Below are 25,000 nucleotides of genomic sequence, written 5' to 3'. Positions count from 1 at the left end.
CTAATAAACACTCATCATCATCTTCATCAGGGCAGGAAACCACTCCATTAAAACACACACACACACAAACAGGAAATCCACACACATATCCCTTCAAAATAAAGGTCTATCTGCAGCTACAGAGTCAGATTTGATGATTTAAATGATTCAAATATTCTGATTTATTTTACATCAGACATCATCTGAAATAAATCTGTTTTTAATGTACATGAAAACTAACAGCCCCCCCTTATTTATCATGTATAATCAATCAGCATATAAAGATGTAATAACTGGTTAATAACAGACTATAATGTAGCTGTAAGCAGATCTGTTCATTAACGTATTTATTAACAACTATAACAAGTGTTGTCTGCTGTATAAACAGATCATGAATGATAATATAGTAAAACAGCTGTAATAACATAAAATATGTCTTCATAGGAGAAGTTAGAACAAATACTGAACATTAATAAACACTTAATGTACACATTACAGTCTCTTATTAACCGTTATTACATGTTTATAACCTGATGATTATGATCATCACTGTATTTCTAAAAGTCTGTCGCGCTGATCAGCTCGCTGTCAGATAACAGCTGATTAATGGAGCATCAGTCTGTCTGAGTTCATTTCACTGTTAATTCCAGTTTCACCTGAAACAAAAACTCCTTCATGAATCAGACAGAAGTTGTTTTGTTGGTACCAACGCTGGAAGAAGTCCTACGATTTTTGACTTAAGTGTAGAAATATTCTTTTACAAGCAAAAGTCCTGCATTCAAACTTTTACTAGAAAATCGTAGAAAAGGTTTCAGTCGTAGTCGTCTGGACGCTGTTTTCGGAATCAAGACGTTTCGGCTCCCATCCGGAAGTCTTTCTCAATTGTGAAAATGGTCTGAGAACTCAGAAATTTAAGCTACTCTGTGTTGCTTAAGCCCCGCCCTCAGGAAGGAGTCTACCTGAGTATCTGTTGATTAGCTAGTTTCACCTGAAACTGACCTAATAGTTTCCATGATGGCCCAGTAATCAGTAATCAGGCCTATTGTTCTCTGGCTGCACCTCCCTCATCACTGTTAAGTACCTGATTAGCATGTGATTGGCTTGACCACGGTGTTAACACACTGTGGTAAACTTTGGGCAGGTTGAATCTCAGACCACCATTTCTGTTCAAAGAGGGGTTTTCTTTTTTCACAAAAATGGCTTCTTTGACTCGTCTTTCAAACCAACTCTTCTCTCTACTCAGACTCTTCACCTCGCTGTCTTCAAATGTGCGGTTTGTAGCTTTTAGATGCAAATGCACGGCGCTCTGTAATCCTGAGTTAGCGTGTTGTCTGTGCTGATAAAGTCTTTTGTGAAGCGGCTGTTTGGTCTCACCTGTGTACCGCTCTTTGCAGTTTTCCTCACTGCACTGAATGGAGTAAACTACATTGCTCTGTTTCTGTGTGGGTAACTTGTCCTCAGGGTGAACGAGTTTCTGTCTTAAAGTGTTGCCTGGTTTAAAGAAGACAGGAACATCGTGCTGTCTAAAGATCCTCTGTAGTTTTTCAGACAGTCCAGATACATAAGGAGACACAGAAAACTCCACAGAGCAGCTTTAAAGTACCAAAAGTAAAAGTACTGACTCTGCAGAATAATGCGTATTATGTTACTGTATGATAATTATTGACGCATTAATGTGTTCATCACTGCTGGGTAGCTTAAAATAATACGTCATCAATTATTTGTTGACTATATTTTGTATTAGCTATTAATCTGAATCTGCAAATTAACGAAAGTTATGAGATAATTGTAGAGGAGTAGAAGTATAAAGTAGCAGAAAATGGAAATACTCAAGCAAAGTACCTACAAGTACATTCATAACTGTACTGAAGTACAGTACCATTACTTATATGTGCTTAGTTACTTTCTACCACAGCTGGGTTCAGCAATGAGACAGTTTACAGACAAACTCACACAAACTAGAAGAAGAACAAACAATACAAAGAAGCTGTTTGTGTCTCAGAATGAAGATTGACAATAACGTGAGTTATTTGGTTCATGATCCAAACTATTATTCTGAAGGACTGACCGGAAGTGTCTGAGCTGACAGCTTGAACCAGGAAACAACAAACAGAGCAGAAACCCGGCGGTGATCCGCGGTTCTCTCCGCCGGCTCCGAGCTCCTGTGAGCGGTTTTAGCAGCAGCAAAGAGCCGCTAAGAGGAACCGGAGGACCGTCGGAGAGAGGACCGAAGAGCCGGTACCGGTACCGAGCGTTTAAACAGCGCTTACCGTCTCTGATGATCCGCCTCGCTCTGCTGACAGCTACACAACACGGAAATAATGAAGCACAGAGCTCACTGCGCATGCTCCCAGGAGAGAGAGAGAGAGAGAGAGAGAGAGAGAGAGAGAGAGAGAGAGAGAGAGAGAGAGAGAGAGAGAGTATAAAATATAAAATATGAATAAATATAGAGGAAAGACATCAGTTCACCACAAAAACAGAGTTAATAAATGATTCTAAATCAACAAAATAAAGTCTTTGTTTTAAATAAAGTTTTGAAAGAGTTTTTATGAACAGAATTGAATTCAGCAGCAAACATCAGATAAAAAAAACAACCCGAAGGTTGAATCTGTAGTGTTAAAATAATAAATATGAAACCAACGTTTAGTTCCATAAGCTGTGTGAATATATCATGTCCTATATATAATGTCCTATATACAGCGGTGTGCAAAAGTGTTCGCCTTCCTGATTTCTTTTTCTTTTCTGCATGTTTGTCACTTAAATATTTCAGATCATGAAACAAATTTAAATATTAGTCAGAGATAACACAAGTAAACACAAAATGCAGTTTTTAAATGAAGGTTGTTATTATTAAGGGAAAACTAAATCCAAACCTACATGGCCCTGTGTGAAAAAGTGATTGCCCCCTAAACCTAATAACTGGCTGCTCCACCCTTAGCAGCAACAACTGCAGTCAAGCGTTTGCGATAACTTGCAGTGAGTCTTTTACAGCGCTGTGGAGGAGATTTGGCCCACTCATCTTTGCAGAATTGTTGTAATTCAGCCACATTGGAGGGTTTTCGAGCATGAACTGCCTTTTTAAGGTCACGCCACAGCATCTCAATAGGATTCAGGTCAGGACTTTGACTAGGCCACTGCAAAGTCTTCATTTTGTTCTTCTTCTTCGTCTGTCAGCCTCACTAGAATGCTGTATCATATTCACATCTGAATACATATAAGGTTCGGCTATTATGCAACAGATGTTGAATAAACATTCGCAAACAGTTTGCTCAACTTATCTCCACTAGGCCACTCCAAAGTCTTCATTTTGTTCTTCAGTCATTCAGAGACCCCACAACAACATCCAAAGAACTGCAGGCCTCACTTGCCTCAGTTAAGGTCAGTGTTCATGACTCCACCATAAGAAAGAGACTGGGCAAAAATGGCCTGCATGGCAGAGCGCCAAGACGAAAACCACTGCTGAGCAAAAAGAACATTAAGGCTCGTCTCGTTTTTGCCAGAAAACATCTTGATGATCCCCAAGACTTTTGGGAAAATACTCTGTGGACTGATGAGACAAACGTTTTTGGAAGGTGTGTGTCCCATTACATCTGGCGTAAAAGTAACACCGCATTTCAGAAATCATACCAACAGTAAAATATGGTGGTGGTAGTGTGATGGTCTGGGGCTGTTTTGCTGCTTCAGGACCTGGAAGACTTGCTGTGATAAATGGAACCATGAATTCTGCTGTCTACCAAAAACTCCTGAAGGAGAACGTCCGGCCATCTGTTCGTGACCTCAAGCTGAAGCGAACTTGGGTTCTGCAGCAGGACAATGATCCAAAACACACCAGCAAGTCCACCTCTGAATGGCTGAAGAAGAACAAAATGAAGACTTTGGAGTGGCCTAGTCAACGTCCTGACCTGAATCCTATTGAGACGCTGTGGCATGACCTTAAAAAGGCAGTTCATGCTCGAAAACCCTCCAATGTGGCTGAATTACAACAATTCTGCAAAGATGAGTGGGCCAAATCTCCTCCACAGCGCTGTAAAAGACTCACTGCAAGTTATCGCAAACGCTTGATTGCAGTTGTTGCTGCTAAGGGTGGAGCAGCCAGTTATTAGGTTTAGGGGGCAATCACTTTTTCACACAGGGCCATGTAGGTTTGGATTTTGCTTTCCCTTAATAATAACAACCTTCATTTAAAAACTGCATTTTGTGTTTACTTGTGTTATCTTTGACTAACATTTAAATTTGTTTGATGATCTGAAACATTTAAGTGACAAACACGAAAATAAAATAAGAAATCAGGAAGCGGGCAAACACTTTTTCACACCACTGTATCATGTCTTATATATCATGTCCTATATAAAATGTCCATAATATAATGACTTATTTATAATGTCCTATACATAATTTCCATATAGAAATAATTAATATCTTGATACACAGGTGAAAAATGGTGCATTAGTTCAATAAATGTTTAGCCTATATTTTACTAATGTCAGAGATGATAGATGTTTGGACTGATCATAGAACAGCTGCTGTTATTGACATGTTGCTCCTTCTTAAAATCTGATGTCCTAATTTAAAAATGTTTGATAAAAATGTTTAAATGTTTGGTCCACACTAATAAAGTAGTTTGATAAAATGACTCGTCTGAGCAATGATCACAAATTAGCCCTCATCTCAGCCCTAAAATATGAACTTAACATCAGTTGACTGAAATTATTTATATCCAGCACAGATGTTTTTAATTCAATTTGAAACATTTACATTTTATTAATAACATGTTGAAACAGTTCATCATCAGGTCTCCAACATGCCTCACTCTGCTTCCAGTCTCTGTGCTAAGCTAGGCTAACAGTTCCCCCTGCTTCCAGTCTCTGTGCTAAGCTAAGCTAACAGGTTCCCCCTGCTTCCAGTCTCTGTGCTAAGCTAAGCTAACAGGTGGTGGATTCCTCTGACTTTGGGACAAACAGCTGATGGAGGGTTCCTCCAACACTTCCAGTCTGAGCTGGTGTCCAGCTGCTGGTCTAAACTGGGAGCTCCCCCCTTCCCCTCCTCTCTCTCTGTGGCCCCTCCCATCTCCTCCCCCCTCTGTCTTTCCACACAGACGACCAGCAGCCAGACTGATCGGAGGTGAGTTTGTTTCTTCTCTTTATGTCTCTATTGATCACTGATAACACACTGATAACATGACGATAACGTAGTGATACCGTAGTGATAACATGTTGATAACTCTGATACTGCTCTGATGATACTGATGAGGAGAGACAGAGGTAATGGGAGAGATGGACCGACAATCAGCAAGGAGATGAACAAATAAATTAAATTCAATAATTAAGACTTTTATCTGCAGGGAGTCAGAGTCTGGTACAAGTTCAGTTTGATAATATGCATGTTTTATGTTTGTAGACCAGATCAGATCATCTGCTGTGTTTAATGGATCTGGATCAGATGTGGACCTGATGAGTCACTTCACGGCTTCAGAATGAATGTGGCCTATAGAGACAAATAGGCCTGATTTAAACCACATCAGACCAGATCTGAGTCGACTTGTTAACAAAATAAATCTGTGAAAAGGAAGTAAGCATCTTGATTCTGTTAATTAGAGCTGAAATAATGATTATTTTCATTATCAATGAATCTGACCATTATTTTCTCCATTAATCGATGAATCCTTTTGTTTGTAAAATCTCTGAAAATGTTATAATTTCTCCAACATGATGTCTTCAGATGTTTTGTTTTGTCCGACAGTCCAGAACTCAAAGAGATTCAGTTACTGTGATAGAAAACAGAAACAGACACATCTGAGAAACTGACTCCTGTAAATATTTGTAAAAATGACTAAAACAATTATCCAAATAGTTGCTGATTAATCGACTAATTGATTGACTAATTGTTTGAGCTGTAGACCCGATCCGAAACTTTTGATGGATCCAACAGATTTCACACTGACTGTTGGTGTCAGTAAGTTCTTCAGTTAGTCTGGTTCCTCGTGCTGGATCCAGATCAGTTCAGAGTCCAGAGACACAGTGATCCAGAACAGGAAATCATCACAGACTCAGACCAGATCTAGTCAGGACATAATCTGATAACTAATTTAAAGAAACAATTTACAAAATAATGACGAAAGTTCTGGGCCCATAAAAGAGGTCAGCTAAACAGAAGTAAACTCCGGCTGTGACAACTGAACATGAACTGAACACAAAGGGGAACATTTATAATGTCTGAAACAAAGACAAACACCAACAAACTAACTACAAAACTACAAATAAAACAAAGCAGGACACTTAATCTATCAGTTTAAATATCTTCAAGTTCTTTATTGTCATGAACAGTTACAGTAAAAATCTTAGATCTCAGGCTCCCTCCACCTGTGCTCTTACAGATGTGTACAACAGATATGATATGAAAAATCACATAAGAGGAACAACATCTAATTACCAAAATATAAGAATAAAATATAATATAAAGTAAAATATAATACTGTGGTAGCCTGGTGAGTAATAGTAAAATGTATAAACTGTAATGTGAACATGTTGTGCAGTAATGTAGTAAAAACATCTACTGAGATGTAAACAGATTTTAAACAGTAAGTAAAAGTGTTATAAACGTAAAGTGACAGTGAGGAGTTCAACAGCCTCACAGCCTGCGGGATGAAGCTGTCCCTGAGCCTGGTGGTGCGGGACAGTCTGCCGGATCAGCAGGTAGAACAGTTTGTGGCTGGGGCAGTTAGGGTCTCTGATGATCCTGTTGGATGGGTGTAGAGGTCCTCCATGGATGGCAGCTCTGTCCTGGCGATGTGCTGAGCAGTTTTCATCACCCTCTGTAGAGCGTTACGGTTGAGGGCGGTGCACCTGCCATACCAGGCGGTGAAGCAGCCAGTCAGGAGACTCTCAGTGGTGCACCTGTAGAAGTATCCTGGAGTCCATGTTGAGCCTCCTCAGCCTGCTGTTTTTGAGTCTTTTAACAATTAACTAAAACAAAAATATATTATAATATAATAATATGTATTTTCTAAAGAAATAAACAAAATCTCTAAACTAGAAATCCCAAGTGCCCCCATGATATGGCGAGCGCTTGGTACAGTCTGATTGGTCACTTCCTGTATTTAACAGCTCTGCTTTAGGGCGTTCATCTTTTGCTGCTCAGGCCTGCTGACGCCCCTCCAGCAGCAGAAGCAGCAGCACTGGTAACTCAAAGAAATAGAAATTAGAACAATTTGAGACAAATATGTATAGAAGTTAAAGTTAACGTGCTACAAATAGAAACTAATGTTCTGTCATAAATACTACATAAACTCTGAGTATGATGTCTGAACCCAGCGCCACCCACCTCCATCACCTTGTGTGACTCCCCAGTCGACACTGTGCTTCCTGGGCACCATCATCACCCAGGACCTCAAGAAAACCCAGCAGAGGATGTACTTCCTGCGGCAGCTGAAGAAGTTCAACCTGCCAAAGACAATGATGGTGCACTTCTACACCGCCATCACTGAGTCCATCCTCACCTCCGTCATCACCACCTGGTACGCTGCTGCCACCGCCAAGAACAAGGGCAGACTGCAGCGTATCATTCGCTCCGCAGAGAAGGTGATTGGCTGCAGTCTACCATCCCTCCAGGACCTGTACGCCTCCAGGACCTGTAGACCTCCAGGACCTGTAGGCCTCCAGGACCTGTAGGCCTCCAGGACCTGTACGCCTCCAGGACCTGTAGGCCTCCAGGACTCTGAGGCGAGCAGGAAAGATTGTGGCTGCCCCCTCCCACCCTGGACACAAACTGTTTCTGACATTCCCCTCGCGCCACAAGAACAGTTTCTGGCAGCTGGCCTCATCGACAAGGCCCGGGAGCCCCCCACTGACACTGAACCCCCCAGTACAGTATACTCATACTGTAAACTTTTACACATTGCACATCCCTGCACAAACTTTAAATAACAGTCACATTGTACATATTCTTTATTATGTTGACCTGCAGTACTTGCTTTATCTTTCTTTATATTTCTACTATGTTTATTGTTTTGCACCAAAATACCAAAGAGAGTTCCTCGCATGTGTGAACCTGCTTGGCAATAAAGCTGATTCTGATTCTGAAACAAAAGCTATGTGTCATCATTTATCTGTTTGATGTACGAAACAATGTGAATGTGCATCAGGTCAAAAGGTCAACAAACTAAATGAGGATAAAATGAACTGTCCAGTTTAAAGTATAAAGAAAAGAAAGTTTACAGATATTTAAATCAGCTGTTTGGCTGCAGGTGAAGTCGTCACACCTGTTTCTTTTTGGTTGTGAGCAGAACAGCTTAATTTCTGTTTACTGCATTTATAACATTTAATTGTTTGATTTCTTTGTTTTCATGATCATTTCTTTAAAGAATCAGCAGCCTCTCCTCAGCGACTGTGTGACAGATATAAACTAACTCCTCAGCTGTTAGAATGAGGAGATCTGTGGTGAAAGGGTTTTCACTAAGTGTCTTTAGGTCAGACTGATGAAGGAAGCTGGATGAATCTGAACACCAGCACATGGCTGGTCTAAACCACTTTACTATGAAGGCTGGACTGGACTCTTGAACTGGAGTGTCACGGTAACAAATGCCTAAACTTATCAGACCAAGCTCCAGTCTTAATCAAAGTATTTGGCTTGTATAGCTTGAATAGATTTAAACCACTTACTTAGAGTAACAGATCTGGACCAGATGTGGGACACTTAATTAAGACAATAAAACTGTAAAAAAAAAAAAAAAAAAGGCAGTAAACAATTTAATCACACTAAGATCCAAAATAATTTCAAACTCTGCAAAACTAAACTTTTACCTTCAAGTAAAAATTAAGTTTTAGTTAAACCCAAATAAAATAAAAATGTATCAAAACTGAGCTGAGAGTTAAAAGAGTCCAAACTAAATGTTGTGCAGCTCTGAGTTAAATCAAACTTGAGTTAAACCTGCAGAAGTCCATGTGGTTTTCAGAGGATTTAATGTCTCACTCTGCAGGAGGAATAACCAGGTCAGATTACTGTATGAGGACCTGAGTGAAAACACTTATCGCTCCAACACCATCCATTTCCTCCTAATGGACACACAGAATCTGCTAGCATTAGCCTGCGCACCCCACTCTGTCCTCCCCTGGGAACAAAAACCATTAGACCAAGGTTCCCCCCAACACACACATATTGATCAATACACTGGAAGAGGCTGACTTCCTTTCACACACATACATTATCAATATTTAATCATAGCTCAGCTTCGTCCCTCCAACAACCACAAGATCTAAATACACTCTGACATAAAATAACAAACATAACATTCACATTTCACACCTTTAATAAACGTTTACAAGAAAAAGTTTGACAACTTTTCATTGTCTGACTGCTTTTAGATATTTTCGAGTAAGCGATGACTCATTGTGAGGGGTCCCGATATGAAAATATAGTTTTAGTTTTCCTGTCTGGTTCAGTCTCAGTGTTTCCAGCAGCTGTTAGAAACAAACTATAATAAACTGATGATATGTCAGATGTGTTTACAGACTGTTGACAAAGTTGATTAGTGGACAAAAACATATATGAATGCAGGTTTAACCTTAAAGTAAACCCAAGTTAAATAAAATTAGTTTGATTGGATCCATTTCTTCTGTCTGACACTCTGATTGGCTGACATGATCCATTTCCTCTGTCTGTTTCTGCAGGATGTTGTCGTCTCCACCTACCACCTCCCACCCCCCCTCCTCCAACCCCCCTGCTCCCCCTCAGACAGTGACCTCTGACTCCCGCCACGCTACCATGGAAACCTACTGGAGAGAAGTGCGAAGCATCGAGGAGGAGAAGGAGGGAGAAGAACAAGATGAAGAAGAAGAGGAGAGGAAGAGTATGGACGGTAAGTCAAACTGACAGCAGAGTTAGACATTGTCTTTCTGTCTGACTTCTACCCGTCTTTGTCTACCTGCAGAGGTGGAGCTGGAGGAGGCGTGGCTGACGGAGGCAGGGTTATCCTCCCTGGTGATGGGCTCGTTGTCAGAGGAGGCATCGCCACCGCCTGCCGAGGCGCTGCTGTCAACATTGACACAGCAGCAAGCTGCCACAGTGAAGAAGAGGCTGGACAATTACAACGAGACGCTGAAGAAGAGAAACAGGCAGCCAATCAGAGACGTCCGGGACATCTTCAGTGAGGTAGAAAACACAGATACTTATACATGCAGTACAGACAGATATATATGTATGTATGTATGTACACATATATACATTCGTATAGAAACAAGTGAACCAGATTGTAATGACTCAGTGTTTTCTCTCTCTCACACACACTATTCCAGCCTGATGATGACTCAGCAGAAGGATGCCCCTCCCCGCCCTCTCACCGCGCTGAGTTACCACCAAGTCGATACCACACCACCACCAAAACCATCCGCCGAAACACTCACAGAGGTACCTGTCTGTCTGCTCACCTGTCTGACTGCTTATGAATGAACAGACCTACCCAGCACAGGTCTGTTAGGTCCTTTAAAGGTGCTATAGGACCCTTAGGTGGTTCTAGAGGTCCTTTAGGAGGTTCTAGTGGTCCTTTAGGACGTTCTAGTGGTCCTTCAGGTTCTTGTTGTAATTGAGGTGGTTCTAACTGTCCTGTAGGTGGTCATAGAAGTCCTTGAGGGGGGTCTAATAATCCTTTAGGAGGTTCCAACTGTCCTGTAGGACATTCTAGAGGTCCCTTAGGTAGTTCTGTAGGTTCTTTAGGGGGTTCTAATGGTCCTTTAGGAGGTACTAGTGGTCCTTTAGGTGGTCCTAATGGTCCTTTAGGAGGTACTAGTGGTCCTTTAGGTGGTCCTAATGGTCCTTTCGGTTTTGCTGTAATTGAGGTGGTTCTAAGTGTCCTGTAGGAGGTTCTAGTGGTCATTTATTTATCATAATTGTATATTGTCATGTATGACTTTCTGTTATGAATCTATTCTGTACACACAACATCTATGGCATGTCTGTCCATCCTGGGAGAGGGATCCCTCTTCTGCTGCTCTTCCTGAGGTTTCTTTCATTTTTTGCCCTGTTAAAAGGGTTTTTTTGGGGAGTTTTTCATCATCCGAATCAAGGATCTCAGGACAGAGGGTGTTGTATGCTGTACAGATTGTAAAGCCACTCGAGGCAAATTGTGATTTGTGCTATTGGGCTATATGAATAAAATTTACAATAAAATTTACTTTTATTTAGGGGGTTCTAGTAGTTCTTTAGGTTCTTATGGTAATTGAGGTTGCTCTAACTGTCCTTTAGGATGTTGTAGTGGTAATTGGAAAGGTTGTAGTGTTCCTTCAGGGAGTTTGTCATGGTCATTTAGTTGGTCTTTCTAGTGGGCATTCAGGGTTAGTTTCTGGTGTTCCTTTAGGTTCTTGTTGTAATTCAGGTTGTTCTGTAGGAGGTTGTAGTGGTCATTGAGAAGGTTCTAGTGGTCCTTTAGGCAGTTTAGTGGTCATTTAGGGAGTTTTAGTGGTTCTTGAGGTTCTTGTTCCAATTGAGGTTGCTCTAAGTGTCCTGTAGCATGTTGTAGTGTTCTGTAGGGGGTTGTAGTGGTCATTGGGAAGGTTTTAGGGTTTGACTTTTTGAAGGTTCTAGTGGTCCTTTAGGTTCTTGTTGTAATTGAGGTTGTTCTAAGAGGTTCTGGTGGTTTATTTTTGTTGTTTCAGTCTGTTCTGATGAAGCTGCTGAACACGAGCTGCTCAGCAGCAAACAGCAGTCAGACGCAGTCAGAGAGCAGCTGCTGAACATAGCGGAGCATCTAGCAGCTAAAGAGCCAGATGTTTCCCTCAGCAGCTGCTGGAGACCAAACACAGAGCTGACGGAGAGAAGACCGGACTGACGTCCATCAGGAGACACAGACACGCCTCCTGATGAAGCGTCATGTTGTTCTGTAGCTGCTGGAGGGGGAAATAAACAACTGTTTTTCTGTTTCCAGTTCGACCAACTCTTCCTACGTTTCTTTTTGAGGATCAGCTACCTGAACACCCGTCATCCCCAACAAACACACACTCTCCCACAAACACACACTCCCCAACAAACACACACTCCCCAACAAACACACACTCCCCAACAAACACACACTCTCCAACAAACACAAACTCTCCAACAAACACCCCCACCCTGCCTGTCAGTCAGTGGAGACAAGCTGATTGGCTGCTGCGAGATTCTCCGTACTCAGAGGGCGTGGCTGAGCACAAACGAGGCGCGACTTGTTGGGACTGCCTGCGTTTCCATGGAGACGACAGTGGTGACCTGCCGGTGAGTTTGACTCTGACCAGAGACAGTTCAGAAAAGAGATGGCGCACTTAGAGTAATTATTGATTTCCTGTATCTGTGTCACGTGGGTTTCGCCACTGCCCCATTATACGTGAAACCATGAATTAAAAGTTAAAACTGAAATAAAACTTGTGTTTTTTTTGCTTAATAATACTAATATTTTTATTATTATTTAACTGGGGAGACGCCCACTTTCACAGTCATCTCAGTTTCATTCCATTGGCGCAGCTTGTAATGTGTCATCTTAGTTATAGACCATCTTTGGTCTGACGTCCTGCTGCTGAAACTATACAAACAGTTTGACTTTAGTTTGACACAACACTAATAACTCCAATTATTAATCTTTGTCTTACTTCTGTTTGGGGGATAATCATGTTCTATGCTTTGGAACAGTTCCCATTTGGGGGATGTAAACAAGAAGTATAATGTTGTCATGGAGTCAGTGAGTTAGCTGTGAGCAACAACTGGAGTCCTGTTTTTTTACCTTGTATTTTTACAGGTTTTACAGGTTTTAAAGTATCTTAATATCCTCCATGAGCAGTTTGACACAGCCACATACCTGACCCCTCCCCCATACTGCAATTACACGCCAGCTCCAAAAAGACTCAAAGTTACCTGAAGTCACTCCTCATCTGGACCTAACATTTTTATTCATTTTTTCTCATAGTTTTTGTTGATGAAATTAAATGTTATGTAAAACAGGATATATAATAATGTAGAAAAGTGTGTGTGTGTGTGTGTGTGTGTGTGTGTGTGTGTAGTTTGTACCTGTCGCTCCCTCTCAGGGTCTCACCTCAGCAGACGACCTGTCGTCATGTGACCTCACCCGTCTCGGCTTCATCTCTCACATCGAGCTCTCCACCTTCCTGCTCGCTCTGGGCGTCCAAACCAAACGCACCCGCCCGCCGCGCCGCAGGACCCAGGGTGCGCTTCATTTTTACATCACAGTTTGAACGCAGGTTTGAGACGAGACAACACAAAACCAATGAGATGTCAGATAGAGAAGGCTGCTGATTGGACAGTTGGTGGGCGTGATCTCAACACTCGGTTTATTGGTTGAATCTTTAGTTTCCAGCTGCTAGAAGACACGAGGTCATGATTAATCCTCTGCCACCTATTAACACAATTTGTGTCAAAATTTTTACCTCTAATTCTCAAAATCCTAACTCTGTCAAAGCAAAGATGGTCATTTCTTTGCAGTCTGTTAAGGATAAGTATCACTAACCCTAATTTAAGATTTTTGTTCATAATCACCAAGTTTATGACTTTTTCTCTGTAAAAGTAACCCAGTCGCTGTTTTACAGCTACGTCCACGCCTGTGCAGCATGCCACGGTGGAGGAGATTCGCCAAAGTCTAAACAAATGCAAAAAAAATGTGATATCACAATTTTTGATAACTTATAATGACGTCAAAACGTATCCATGCCCATTTCTGGTTAGAAATCATTTTTTATATTGCAGTCTGAAATTCAATGTAAATGTATATAAATGCTGATATTTAATAATAACTGACATGAAATTAATATAGAACAATACTTTTAATTTGTTACTGACTTTGTCTTTACGTACAAACAGCAAAACTAGTTTTTCCTGTAAAATCACTTTACATTGGCATGGTTAGCTAATGACGTGACACAAAAATAGAATTGATGTTAATATCAAAAAACTTAAAGGCAGGTCAGCGACTCTAATCCAACACACGTCTTTTTGTCAAATTCAGTAAATACCTCCTCTCGGTCCGCTAGCTGTGCGTTCAGTGTGAGCGCTGAAACCCTCCGGTGTTCGTACTCAGCCCCGGCTCGGCGAACAGGAAACACAAAGAGGCTCGGACCGAGCCGCACAGCACTGTTCCAGCCACGATCTGTGTGTCAGGTGACGCTAAACGACCTGCCCGCGGACATTCAGCTGACTCTCTAGTTTTATGATCTGCTGTTGTTGTGATGTTAGCTGTAGCAGCAGGAGAGTTGTGAGCGTCGCTGTCTGGAGCTGCTGTGCTGGCTCTGGGAGACCGTCTCGGCCTCTCTGGCTGTTAGCTTCGCAGCAGCAGCTGTAGCGACAGTTTGCTAACCCACGACCTAGCTAAGCTAACCCACAACCTAGCTAACGTTAGTTACATTACTTACTTACACGCTCTATATCATGGTATCTGTCATGGTATTGGATTTCTCCAGAATCACATACCCCACCTTTAATAAAGAAAAACTTGAAAAACTGCAGAGATGTGGACTAGAGCCAGACTCCAGTCATGAATCTGATTGCGTTAGACTCAAAACCAAAAAAAGACTTACAGGTTGATTTAAGGTGTGTTTGTTCTGGTCTGAATCAGAGGACGAGTCGTAAACTTGTTGCGTTTTCGCTTTGTTTGGTTTCTTATACACAGAAAAAAATGTATGTAAACCAAAATGCATCAGTAAAAGTCAGGAGCCTGTTTAGCTCAAACCTCCAGAGTACGGCACGGGTCAGATGGGGGTCTGTTCCCACCAGAATTCATCTGTGAGCGGACCCAGACCACTTCCTCTAAAGAGTCTCTGTGAGGTCGTATCCAACCAACCAGAGTCTGATTCAACCGGACTGAACGAGACAAACAGGTGTGAAAACACACTCAGACTGTAACGTACTAAACTAACTGGTAATCTGTTTAAAACGTCTGTCTCAGAATGACTCGTTCAGGACTCAGAACACAGTTTAGAAAGTTGACGGCTCTGGTGGTTAGAGGTTTTTATCTGTCGGTCAAATTCAAATACACTTTTTTGGCATGAATGTTACAGGTAAAGTATTGCCAAAGCTAAATTACATGTTACTGAATAATTCTGTTTTACAAAGAAAACAAAACAGATAATCATGAGAGAACAAATGCATAATATATAAATACTGTGTGTCTGTCTCTCTCTCTCTGCCTGTCTGTCTGACGATCAGACAGCGGTGTGTTCGGTGTTCCTCTGAACTCGCTGTTGGAGAACGACAGGAAGAAGTTTCCTGGAGTCAAAGTTCCTGTCGTCTTCCAGAATGTAAAGAATCTGTCTGTCTGTCTGTCTGTCTGTCGTCTGTCTGTCTGTCTGCCTGCCTGTCTGTCTGTCTGTCTGTCTGTCTCATCTGTCTGTCTGCCTGTCTGTCTGTCTGTCTGTTGTCTGTCTCATCTGCCTGTCTGTCTCATCTGCCCGTCTGTCTGTCGTCTGTCTGTCTGCCTGCCTGTCTGTCTGTCTGTCTGTCTGTCTGTTGTCTGTCTCATCTGCCTGTCTGTCTCATCTGCCCGTCTGTCTGTCGTCTGTCTGTCTGCCTGCCTGTCTGTCTGTCTGTCTGTCTGTCTGTCTCATCTGTCTGTCTGCCTGTCTGTCTGTCTGTCGTCTGTCTCATCTGCCTGTCTGTCTCATCTGCCCGTCTGTCTGTCGTCTGTCTGTCTGTCTGTCGTCTGTCTGTCTGTCTGTCTGCCTATCTGTCTGTCTGTCTGTCTCATCTGTCTGTCTGCCTGTCTGTCTGTCTGTCTGCCTGTCTGTCTGTCTGTCTGTCTGTCTCATCTGTCTGTCTGCCTGTCTGTCTGTCTGTCGTCTGTCTCATCTGTCTGTCTGTCTGTCTGCCTGCCTGTCTGTCTGCCTGTCTCATCTGTCTGCCTGCCTGCCTGTCTCTCTGTCTGTCTCATCTGTCTGTGTGTCTGCCTGCCTGTCTGTCTGTCTGTCTGTCTGTCTGTCTGCCTGTCTGTCTCATCTGTCTGTCTGTCTGTCTGTCTGCCTGCCTGCCTGTCTGTCTGCCTGTCTGTCTGTCTGTCTGCCTGCCTGCCTGTCTGTCTGCCTGTCTGTCTGTCTGCCTGTCTGCCTGTCTGTGTCCATTTACTTCATATACAGTTAGTTAGTTTAGTTTCTAAACACCTGACAGTTACATCACCGAGTCCTAAAAACTTTATTTTCTTAAAACAAACTAAACAAATATGTTAGTGCAGTAAAAGTATTTCAACCAGTTTTTATTATTAATTTATTATGAATCTGCCTAATGAACTGACTGCATCTTGAAATAACAAGTATAAGGTGTGTCGGTGTGGTTGAATTATATATTATTATATCATTATTATATCTGTTAAAATAGTTCAAACAAACTGATTCACAACAGTTAGGACTCAATTACTGACTAAAATGACTTGAAATGAAGAAGTTTTTCAGGGAACAAATGCATCATTATATGTTTTGTATGAAAAAATCTTTATTAGTAAAGTAACCAAAGCTGTCAGATAAATGTAGTGCAGTAAAAAGTACATATCTCTGAAATGTAGTGGAGTAGAAGTAGAAAATAGCCGAAAAGTACCTCAAAACTGTACTTAGTTACTTTCCATCAGGGCATCCATGTTGCATCAGCTTACTGGTGAAGTTAGCTTCCTGCTAACAGCTGAACATCCCTGTGATGGAGTGTGTGGTTCGCATGAAGCTAACAGCTGGCAAAGTTAAATGTATTAAAGTTTAATTTAGATCAGATCAGCTGCTGTAAGAAAACTCCACTGACTGACCTCAGAGCAGCTGCAGCTGTTCTCTGACAGAACTGAGAACGTGAATCTGACCTCTGATCAGCTGAGAGTGAGACGAGATGAATACTGAGTCTGAATCTGCTGCTGATAAATCACCAAAATACTTAATATGTCATCATTCACATCACATATATCACACATCATAAAAACACATTTGTCCACCAGATTACAAACGTCCCAACAGGGAGTCCAGCCGGGACGTTGTTTACCTCAGTTTGTTGCCTCTACAGTGAATTTAAATCCATATTTTAGAGTTACAGTCATTTTATTACACTTCTATTGATCCTGGTCCCATTTGGTAGTGTTTATTGTAACAGAAGTCATTCTGTCCTCTAGACCCCCAAAATAATGTGTCATGGTTTGTCTTCACGTCACCTCGACATTCAGTTCATGTTGTATTTGCAGGCAGATTTAAAGAAGAGCTGGCGTACAACAACAAACAACCAGTAACACCGACATCTGTGTGTGTGTGTGTGTGTGTGTGTGTGTGTGTGTGTGTGTAGTTGTTGTGTATTTTAGAGCAGACCGGCCTGCAGACTGAAGGAATTCTCAGAGTACCAGGATCAGCTGCTAGACTGAAGGTAACACACACACATGTATCTATATATATCATATCTATATAAGGCAACATTGCCGATGTTCAGGACAGCTACAGATACCTTGGGATCCCGCAGGCAAACGGAAACCATGAGGAGGCGGCGAGGAAGTCAGCCAAGCCAAACACCTACACAGAGTAAGGCAGGTCCTGAAAAGTCAGCTGAATGGGAAGAACAAGATCCGAGCCATCAACACATTCGCCCCGCCTCATCAGATACTCCGCTGGTACAATAAACTGGCCAAAGGAGGAGATAGAGGCCACTGATATCAAGACAAGGAAGCTCCTCACAATGCACAGAGGGTTTCACCCCAAATCCAGCACCCTGAGACTGTACGCTAGCCGTAAGGAAGGCGGCCGTGGACTAGTGAGTGTGAGAGCCACTATCCAGGATGAAACATCCAAGATCCACAAGTACATCAAAGATAAGGCCCCAACAGATGACGTGCTCAGGGAATGTCTCAGGCAATGGGGAACAGAGGAAGAGATGCTGGAGGAAGGACCATCATGGGAGGACAAACCCCTACATGGGATGTACCACCGGAACATAACTGAAGTGGCTGATATCAAGAAGTCCTACCAATGGCTAGAGCAGGCTGGACTGAAGGACAGCACAGAGGCACTCATCATGGCTGCACAGGAGCAGACCCTGAGCACCAGAGCAATAGAGGCCCAGATCTACCACACCAGACAAGACCCAAGGTGTAGGCTGTGCAAAGAGGCCCCTGAGACAATCCAGCACATAACTGCAGGGTGTAAGATGCTGGCAGGAAAAGCATACATGGAGCGCCATAACCAAGTGGCTGGCATAGTGTACAGGAACATCTGCACTGAGTATGGACTGGAAACCCCGAGGTCAAAGTGGGAAACACCTCCAAAGGTGGTAGAGAATGACCGAGCCAAGATCCTGTGGGACTTCCAGATCCAGACTGACAGAATGGTAATGGCGAACCAGCCTGACATCGTGGTGGTTGACAAACAGCAGAGGAAAGCCGTTGTGGTTGACGTGGCGATACCAAGTGATGGCAACATCAGGAAAAAGGAACATGAGAAACTAGAGAAGTACCAAGGGCTCAGAGAAGAGCTGGAGAAGGCCTGGAAGGTGAAGGCAACAGTGGTGCCCGTGGTCATCGGAGCACTCGGGGCAGTGACCCCCAAACTGGAGGAGTGGCTACAGCAGATCCCTGGAAGAACACCAGACATCTCGGTCCAGAAGAGTGCAGTACTAGAAACAGCAAAGATTGTGCGCAGAACCCTCAAGCTCCCAGGCCTCTGGTAGAGGACCTGAGCTCGAAGGACGAGACCACCCGCGGAGGGTGAAGGACAAAGTTTGCTTGTTTTTATATACAATGGCCACTTTATTAGGAACAACTGTACAATCTAAGCCAGTCTGATCAAACAGTCCTGTAATAAATCCTCCTTCATGAAGGCCATAATGTTCAGGGTGTGTTGACTCAGCTGTCGGGTCCCTCTGGAGGCTGCAGTTTGTGCTGCTGTTGAACTGAGAGGTGTTTCTGTTATTTTGTCCAATCAGAGTAGACGAAATAACAGAACCACCTCCTGTCATCACAAGATGTCATCTGCAGTTTACTGAGAGATAATAATGAAAACCAAAGAGCTGCAGTGTGTCACCCGGGTAAAGTGCCCCAGACCCCCAGACTCCCAGAGGCCCCAGACCCCCAGACTCCCAGAGGCCCCAGACTCCCAGAGGCCCCAGACCCCCAGAGGCCCCAGACCCCAGAGGCCCAGACTCCCAGAGGCCCCAGACCCCAGAGGCCCCAGACCCCCAGAGGCCCAGACCCCCAGAGGCCCCAGACCCCCAGAGGCCCCAGACCCCCAGAGGCCCCACTGCGTGTCACTTGGGTTTGGGTAATCTGTAGAGGGGTCCTATATCAAAATCTAGTTTGAAGACTTTAACTAGTTTAGTTTGACAAAACAATCCCAACCCAACGTCCACTTACAAGCTTTTTTCCTGAGCTTTCAACCGTTATCATACAGTCTTCATCTGTGGATGGAGTCTGCTCAGTTGTCATGGAAATGGATCTGTTGAAATGCAAACTCAATAGCTGTTATGATTTCATATGATTTTATTTTGTAAGTCAATTCACTGATGAAGACCATGTGATAAAGTTGAAAGCACAAGAGGAAGCTGATTGTTTCATCAGCTCAATACACACAGAACTGAATGCTGAATCTGTCACATCAAAACAAATATCTTTCTACATTTGATCAGAATAACAGTGATTTTATTTTAAAGGACATGAGTGAACACCTGTCTGTCTGTCTGTCTGTCTGTCTGTGTCTTTAGTACCTGCGCAGAGAGTTAGACAGGTGTTGTGGAGGGTTCGACTGGTCTGCAGTCAGACAGGTGGACGCTGCCGGTCTGCTGAAGCTTTTCATCAGAGAGCTGCCAACACCTCTGCTGACACACACACACCTGTCCACCTACCGCTGTGTGCTGGGTACGCACACACACACACACACACACACACACACACACACACACACACACACACACACACACACACACACACACACACACACACACACACACACACACACACACACACACACACACACACACCTGTCCACCTACCGCTGTGTGCTGGGTACGCACACACACACACACACACACACACACACACACACACACACACACACACACACACACACACACACACACACACACACACACACACACACACACACACACACACACACACACACACACACACACACGCACACACACACACACACACACACACACGCGCAAACACACACACACACACACACACACACACACACACACACACACACTCAGTCTTCACCCTCTTTGTCATCATAAGGTAGGCGAGTCCCCACAACGTCAGTGTGTAAACGTGTTTTTGTCCGCACGACGTGAGGACTACAGGTACGTTATATGCATGAGAGGACGAGCCGCTGCTCCGCTAACCGCAGCTGGATTCTATACGCTTTCATGTTTTCAGAGTTTCCATCTGAAGCCTCATTTCTTTATTTCATGGCGAATCTATTTCAGGATGTCAATCAACCTCTGGGGGCGACCGTGATTGGCTGCTCAGTCACTTGCCCATTAAAATGCAACTTTTAATGTGATTAAAGGTAGAAACACACATCAGTTCTGTATCTCTGATGATGAATCTGATTTGTGACGACTGATGGGTCTGTTCCAGTCTGGGTCAGTTGGACTGGGTCTGTTCCAGTCTGGGTCAGTTGGACTGGGTCTGTTTTTTTAAACATGTTTGATGTTTGCGGCGAGGGCGACGTCACTTGTGTGTCGCAGAGGGTGGTGTCTTTAGGTTTCTGCGCCTTCCTGACTGTCAAAGACTGAAACATCTTCATGTTGGTTTGTCTTTGTAGCTTTCAGCTGGTCTTCAGCTTCAAGCTCAAGGGTCAGGATCAATAATGCTGGATAGGTTCTCGCAATTTAAAAAATGTAAATATAAGATTTAACACCCCTCCCCGCCCCTGTAACCTTGGTACAGTCCCTAAAGGCTGCTCCCTAACAAAGGCCCGTCTGTACTATAAAGGCCTCTGAGAATGAATGTGTACTGATTCATACTGAATGATAACCTGGATTGTTGATGTGTGTCTCTGCAGGTATTTCCTCTGTGGTCCATCAGGTTCAGGCTCTGCAGCTGCTGCTGTTGTTGCTTCCTGAAGCTAACAGAGACACACTCAGAGTAAATCCCAACACCAAGAAACTCTTAACATTTACACTCACAACTCATTTAATCAAGTTTGTGTCTCAACCTGACTTCTACTCCAACCATCACAGCTTCAGCAGGTGTTATTCTCAGTACAGAGGTTACAGGTGTAACTACTACCACTGTTTCCATGGTTACATATGTGTTTCCATGGTTACAGGCCCTGCTGGTCTTCCTTCATAAGGTGGTCTCTCATCAGAAGCAAAACAGGATGTCTTTGTGGAATGTCTCCATGGTAATGGCGCCCAACCTGTTCACCTGCTGTCACCATGGAAACAAGCGCTCCATCGCCAAGCAACGGGAGGAGATGGAAGAGGCGGTGGGTGGAGCTCACCTGGTCCGCCTGATGATCACACACCAGGACCTGCTGTGGACCGTGAGTCAGAGGACACACACCTGCACAGCCTCAGTGGCATCACTGTCTTTGCTATCTGTGACATCACTTCCTTTTTTCTTTGGTAGGTTCCCAGCTTCCTGCTGTCTCAGTTGAGACAGATGAACCAGGCGTCCAATCAGAAACAGCTCGGCTTGACGAAAAGACTACTGCTGAGGAGGAAGAATGACAAGAACGACAGAAACCAGGTGAGACAGAGACCAGAGAATCAGGTGAGAAAAGAGAACCAGGTGAGACAGAGACCAAAACCAGAAAATACTTGACTAAAGCTGCAGGTATCAATACATCAATACTTTATGATCAGTGGCTCACTAACAGAAGACTGACCAAATCAAACTTTCGTTACTAAGTTAAGACTTACTCTGATAATTTATTATTGACCAGAAGCACATTGTTATCTATGCATCATTTTCCGCTGTTTATCTGGGTCCAGGTTGCGGTTGCAGCAGACTATGTAGCCCAGATGTGCATTTCCCCCACCACATCCTCAATCTCTTTCTGGAGGATGAGGTGTTCTCAGGCCTGATGGGATATATAATCACTCTGGTGTGTTCTAGGTCCGCCTCGGGGTCTTCTACCAGTTACACATTTCCTGTAAAACATCTAATGGGAGACATCAAAAATTAGACTCCTCTCAACATGAAGGGGCAGTGGTTCTCCTCTGAGCTCCTCACCCCGCCTCTAAGGCTGAGTCCAGACTCCCTGCTGAAGAAACTCATTTCATATGCTTGGATCCACCATCTCATTCTTTCAGTCACTACCCAGAGACCAGGTCCACAGCTGAGGACTGGAACAGAGATAAACTGGTGAATCCTGAGGTTCCCTCTGAACCACCACAGTCTGATTACTGCTTCACTGGGGGCAGTGACTCACTCCAACCTGAAGGGAACAATCCACTATTTTCCACGATGGCCTCAGACCGGGAGGAGCTGACTCTCATCCTGCTGCTTCACACACAGCTGTAAACTATTGTGCACTATTCTCTGTTAATACTCCGGTGCAATATACTCTGTTTTCTGTTTAATATTCCCCATTTATTGATATTTATTCATACTTCTATTACTGCTGTGCAACATCCACTGTCTCATAATCTGGTTAATCTGCTACACTTAACTTGACAGGACTCATTATTGCACTATTACTTACTATTTATATTATTACACTGTATTATACCGGACATATTTATCAACCTAGCAACCAGTAAATCCACTTTGTACTTATTTTAGCTTTTATACTTATATCCACTTTGTACTTAATTTATCTGACCTGTATTATAGCGTATTATATTTGATTTGCTTGGTACTTCTATTCCTGTGTGCCCTGACGTGACAGTGAGCAGCTGTAACGAAAGAGTTTCCCCTCAGGGATCAATAAAGTATTTCTGATTCTGATTATGAAACTGTCCCAGTGCTCACTGGAGGTCACAGTCTGATGAAACCAACAGAACCACATCATCTGCAAAAAGCAGAGATACGATCCTGAGGTCACCATGCCGACACTCTCCACACCTCGACTGCACCTGACAGGAACAACCCTGGTGGAGTCCAACACCCACTGAGAACATGTTTGGCTTCCTGCTGAGAATACAGACACAGGTCTCACTCAGGTTATACAAGGACTTAATGACTCATAGCCCTGGTACCCATACTCCCACAGTACTCCTCACAAGATACCTGGTGGATATGTCAAAAGCCTTGTCCTAGTATAAGCTTTCCCAGGTAGGCTGAGCAGTGTGATACCCTGATTGTTGTAGCTCTGGTCCACTTTTTTAAAAATGTGAACCATCACCCCTTCCAGTCCACAGGTACTGTCTCCGACCTGCACAAGACACTGAAGAGGCGTCAACCAAGACAGCCCAACAATGTCCAGAGCTTTCAGCATCTCATGGTGAATCTCATCCACACCTGGTACCACTGCACAGTTGTTTAACTACCTCAGTGACCTCTACCAGAGAAACTGACAGGTCTTCCCCCAAGTCTTCCAGTTCTGCAGCTCTGGAGTTCCTCAAAGTGTTCCTTCCACCGTCTGAAAATGTCCTCAGTCCTAGCCAGCAGTTCTCCTCCTTGCTGAAAACAGTCTGGACTGAGTTCTGCCTCCCGCTCCTGAGTCGTCTGATGGTGTGTCAGAACCTCTTAGAGGCCGACTGAAAGTCCTTCTCCATGGCCTCCCTGAAGTCCATCTTTTTTTATGCTGCGCTGGTTCCCTCTAGGCCGGGCATAACAGTCCTCCTGATACCTGTCTGCTGCTTCAGGAGTCCACTGGACCAACTAGCCTGAAAGGACTCCTTCAGTTTAACGCTCTCCTTCTCCGCTGGTGTCCATCAGTGAATTCTTTGGTTTGCTGCCATGACATGGCACTGATGATCTTCCGGCCACAACATCATCAGCTGACCTGTCTTTACCCGAGTGTCCACATCCGCAGATCTGATGACACCATCGATCGTTTGGCCTCAGGTGTTCTGGTACCAGGTACACCTAAGGCCAATTCATGCTTGCCGTATCAACATGGCCACAAGAGTCTGTGTGACATAAATTTCGTCATCTGCCCATGTTCGCTGATGTCAGTGCACAACCCAAAATGTATGATCGTGCGGACTGTACACATTACAGGAGTGCCAAACTGGACACTTGTTTGGTGCATATGTAGACTGTATATATGTATACTACAGTATATGTATGTATTCTCCATCCTTGGTCTTTTAAGCGTGTAAATGTCTCGACTATATACTGTAGTTAGATAGAGTCCGACATGTACACTACTTTATGCTAACAATGCCACAGTGCAATGCGGCACATTTTAGAGACGCGGAAATGACAGTCAGTGATGACGCAAAATGATAATTAGTAAGTTTCCGAAATCTGAATTTACTGCTCGCCGTAAGTGTCTGTTATATAGGGAGCAGTGAATGAGTGAGCAAGGGGGTGATTTTGGACACAGACCCCTGATTGCAGTATGTATAGAAGTGTGCACGTTTTGATGCCGTCCCATCAGATCAGCTGACCAATCAGTAAAAGGATTCGGATTGAAGGGATGTTGCCGACCGGTAAAAAACCTCCGCATAGGATAACCCTGTGGTTTCTCTCTCTAAGCTCCTCCAGGAGCCTCCTCATCTCCTCCGAGACGCACTTAAGTGATCAGAACATCCTTGATGATCGCTCAGTTTTCGGGTCACAGGCCAGAGGATGGGGGAGCGACGGAGGCAGGAGGCAGAATTAGCAGAATGGAAAGCACCCACCAACTTCCTTTCAGCAGCCATCAGTCTTGTAGAGGCGACCGTCTTGTTCTTCGTGGGAAACTCCCACACTGTAGCGCACAATGTCCAGCTCCTCTCCTGGACTCTGGTGCTTTGTGTAGAGGTGAGCCCAACTATATCTAGTTGATACCGCTCCACCTCCTTCCCCACCGGAGAGTTGACGCTCCACACCACACCACGGCCCCTACCCGACGGTCACATTATTATGTTCGTGTTAAACTAACCAGAGGTCACCTGTTTGTGCTCTGATGTCATCAGTGTAACATCACACCTCTGTGTGTGCAGATCA

The 25,000-nt window shown here is 43.7% G+C and overlaps 2 protein-coding genes across 4 annotated transcripts in view; one reads left to right on the top strand and one right to left on the bottom strand.

Annotated features, from left to right (window-relative positions):
• LOC122866743 (lethal(3)malignant brain tumor-like protein 4) overlaps positions 1-2,336 on the bottom strand; it is a 25,115-nt gene extending 22,779 nt beyond the window's left edge. Inside the window, exon 1 of one of the 3 annotated variants that reach the window (XM_044176782.1) lies at positions 2,250-2,336. The gene's annotated coding sequence lies outside the window, so the exon portion shown is untranslated. The remainder of the gene's footprint in view (positions 1-2,249) is intronic. The other 2 variants (XM_044176783.1, XM_044176784.1) reach the window with 2 other exon arrangements.
• Positions 2,337-4,327: 1,991 nt separating this feature from the next.
• arhgap28 (Rho GTPase activating protein 28) overlaps positions 4,328-25,000 on the top strand; it is a 21,465-nt gene continuing 792 nt past the window's right edge. The window contains exons 1-13 of the mRNA XM_044177322.1: positions 4,328-5,100; positions 9,645-9,832; positions 9,905-10,125; positions 10,269-10,380; positions 11,894-12,216; positions 12,996-13,158; positions 15,151-15,242; positions 17,248-17,325; positions 19,648-19,801; positions 20,958-21,040; positions 21,225-21,440; positions 21,527-21,646; positions 24,997-25,000. The exon at positions 24,997-25,000 is cut by the window's right edge and continues 124 nt beyond it. Coding sequence (XP_044033257.1) covers positions 9,646-9,832; positions 9,905-10,125; positions 10,269-10,380; positions 11,894-12,216; positions 12,996-13,158; positions 15,151-15,242; positions 17,248-17,325; positions 19,648-19,801; positions 20,958-21,040; positions 21,225-21,440; positions 21,527-21,646; positions 24,997-25,000 — 1,753 coding nt within the window. The 5' untranslated portion in view covers positions 4,328-5,100; position 9,645. The remainder of the gene's footprint in view (positions 5,101-9,644; positions 9,833-9,904; positions 10,126-10,268; positions 10,381-11,893; positions 12,217-12,995; positions 13,159-15,150; positions 15,243-17,247; positions 17,326-19,647; positions 19,802-20,957; positions 21,041-21,224; positions 21,441-21,526; positions 21,647-24,996) is intronic.

Source organism: Siniperca chuatsi, linkage group LG19 (genome assembly GCF_020085105.1).
Source record: "Siniperca chuatsi isolate FFG_IHB_CAS linkage group LG19, ASM2008510v1, whole genome shotgun sequence".
NCBI classification, from domain to species: Eukaryota; Metazoa; Chordata; class Actinopteri; order Centrarchiformes; family Sinipercidae; genus Siniperca; species Siniperca chuatsi.
This window is presented reverse-complemented; position numbering and strand designations above follow the sequence as displayed.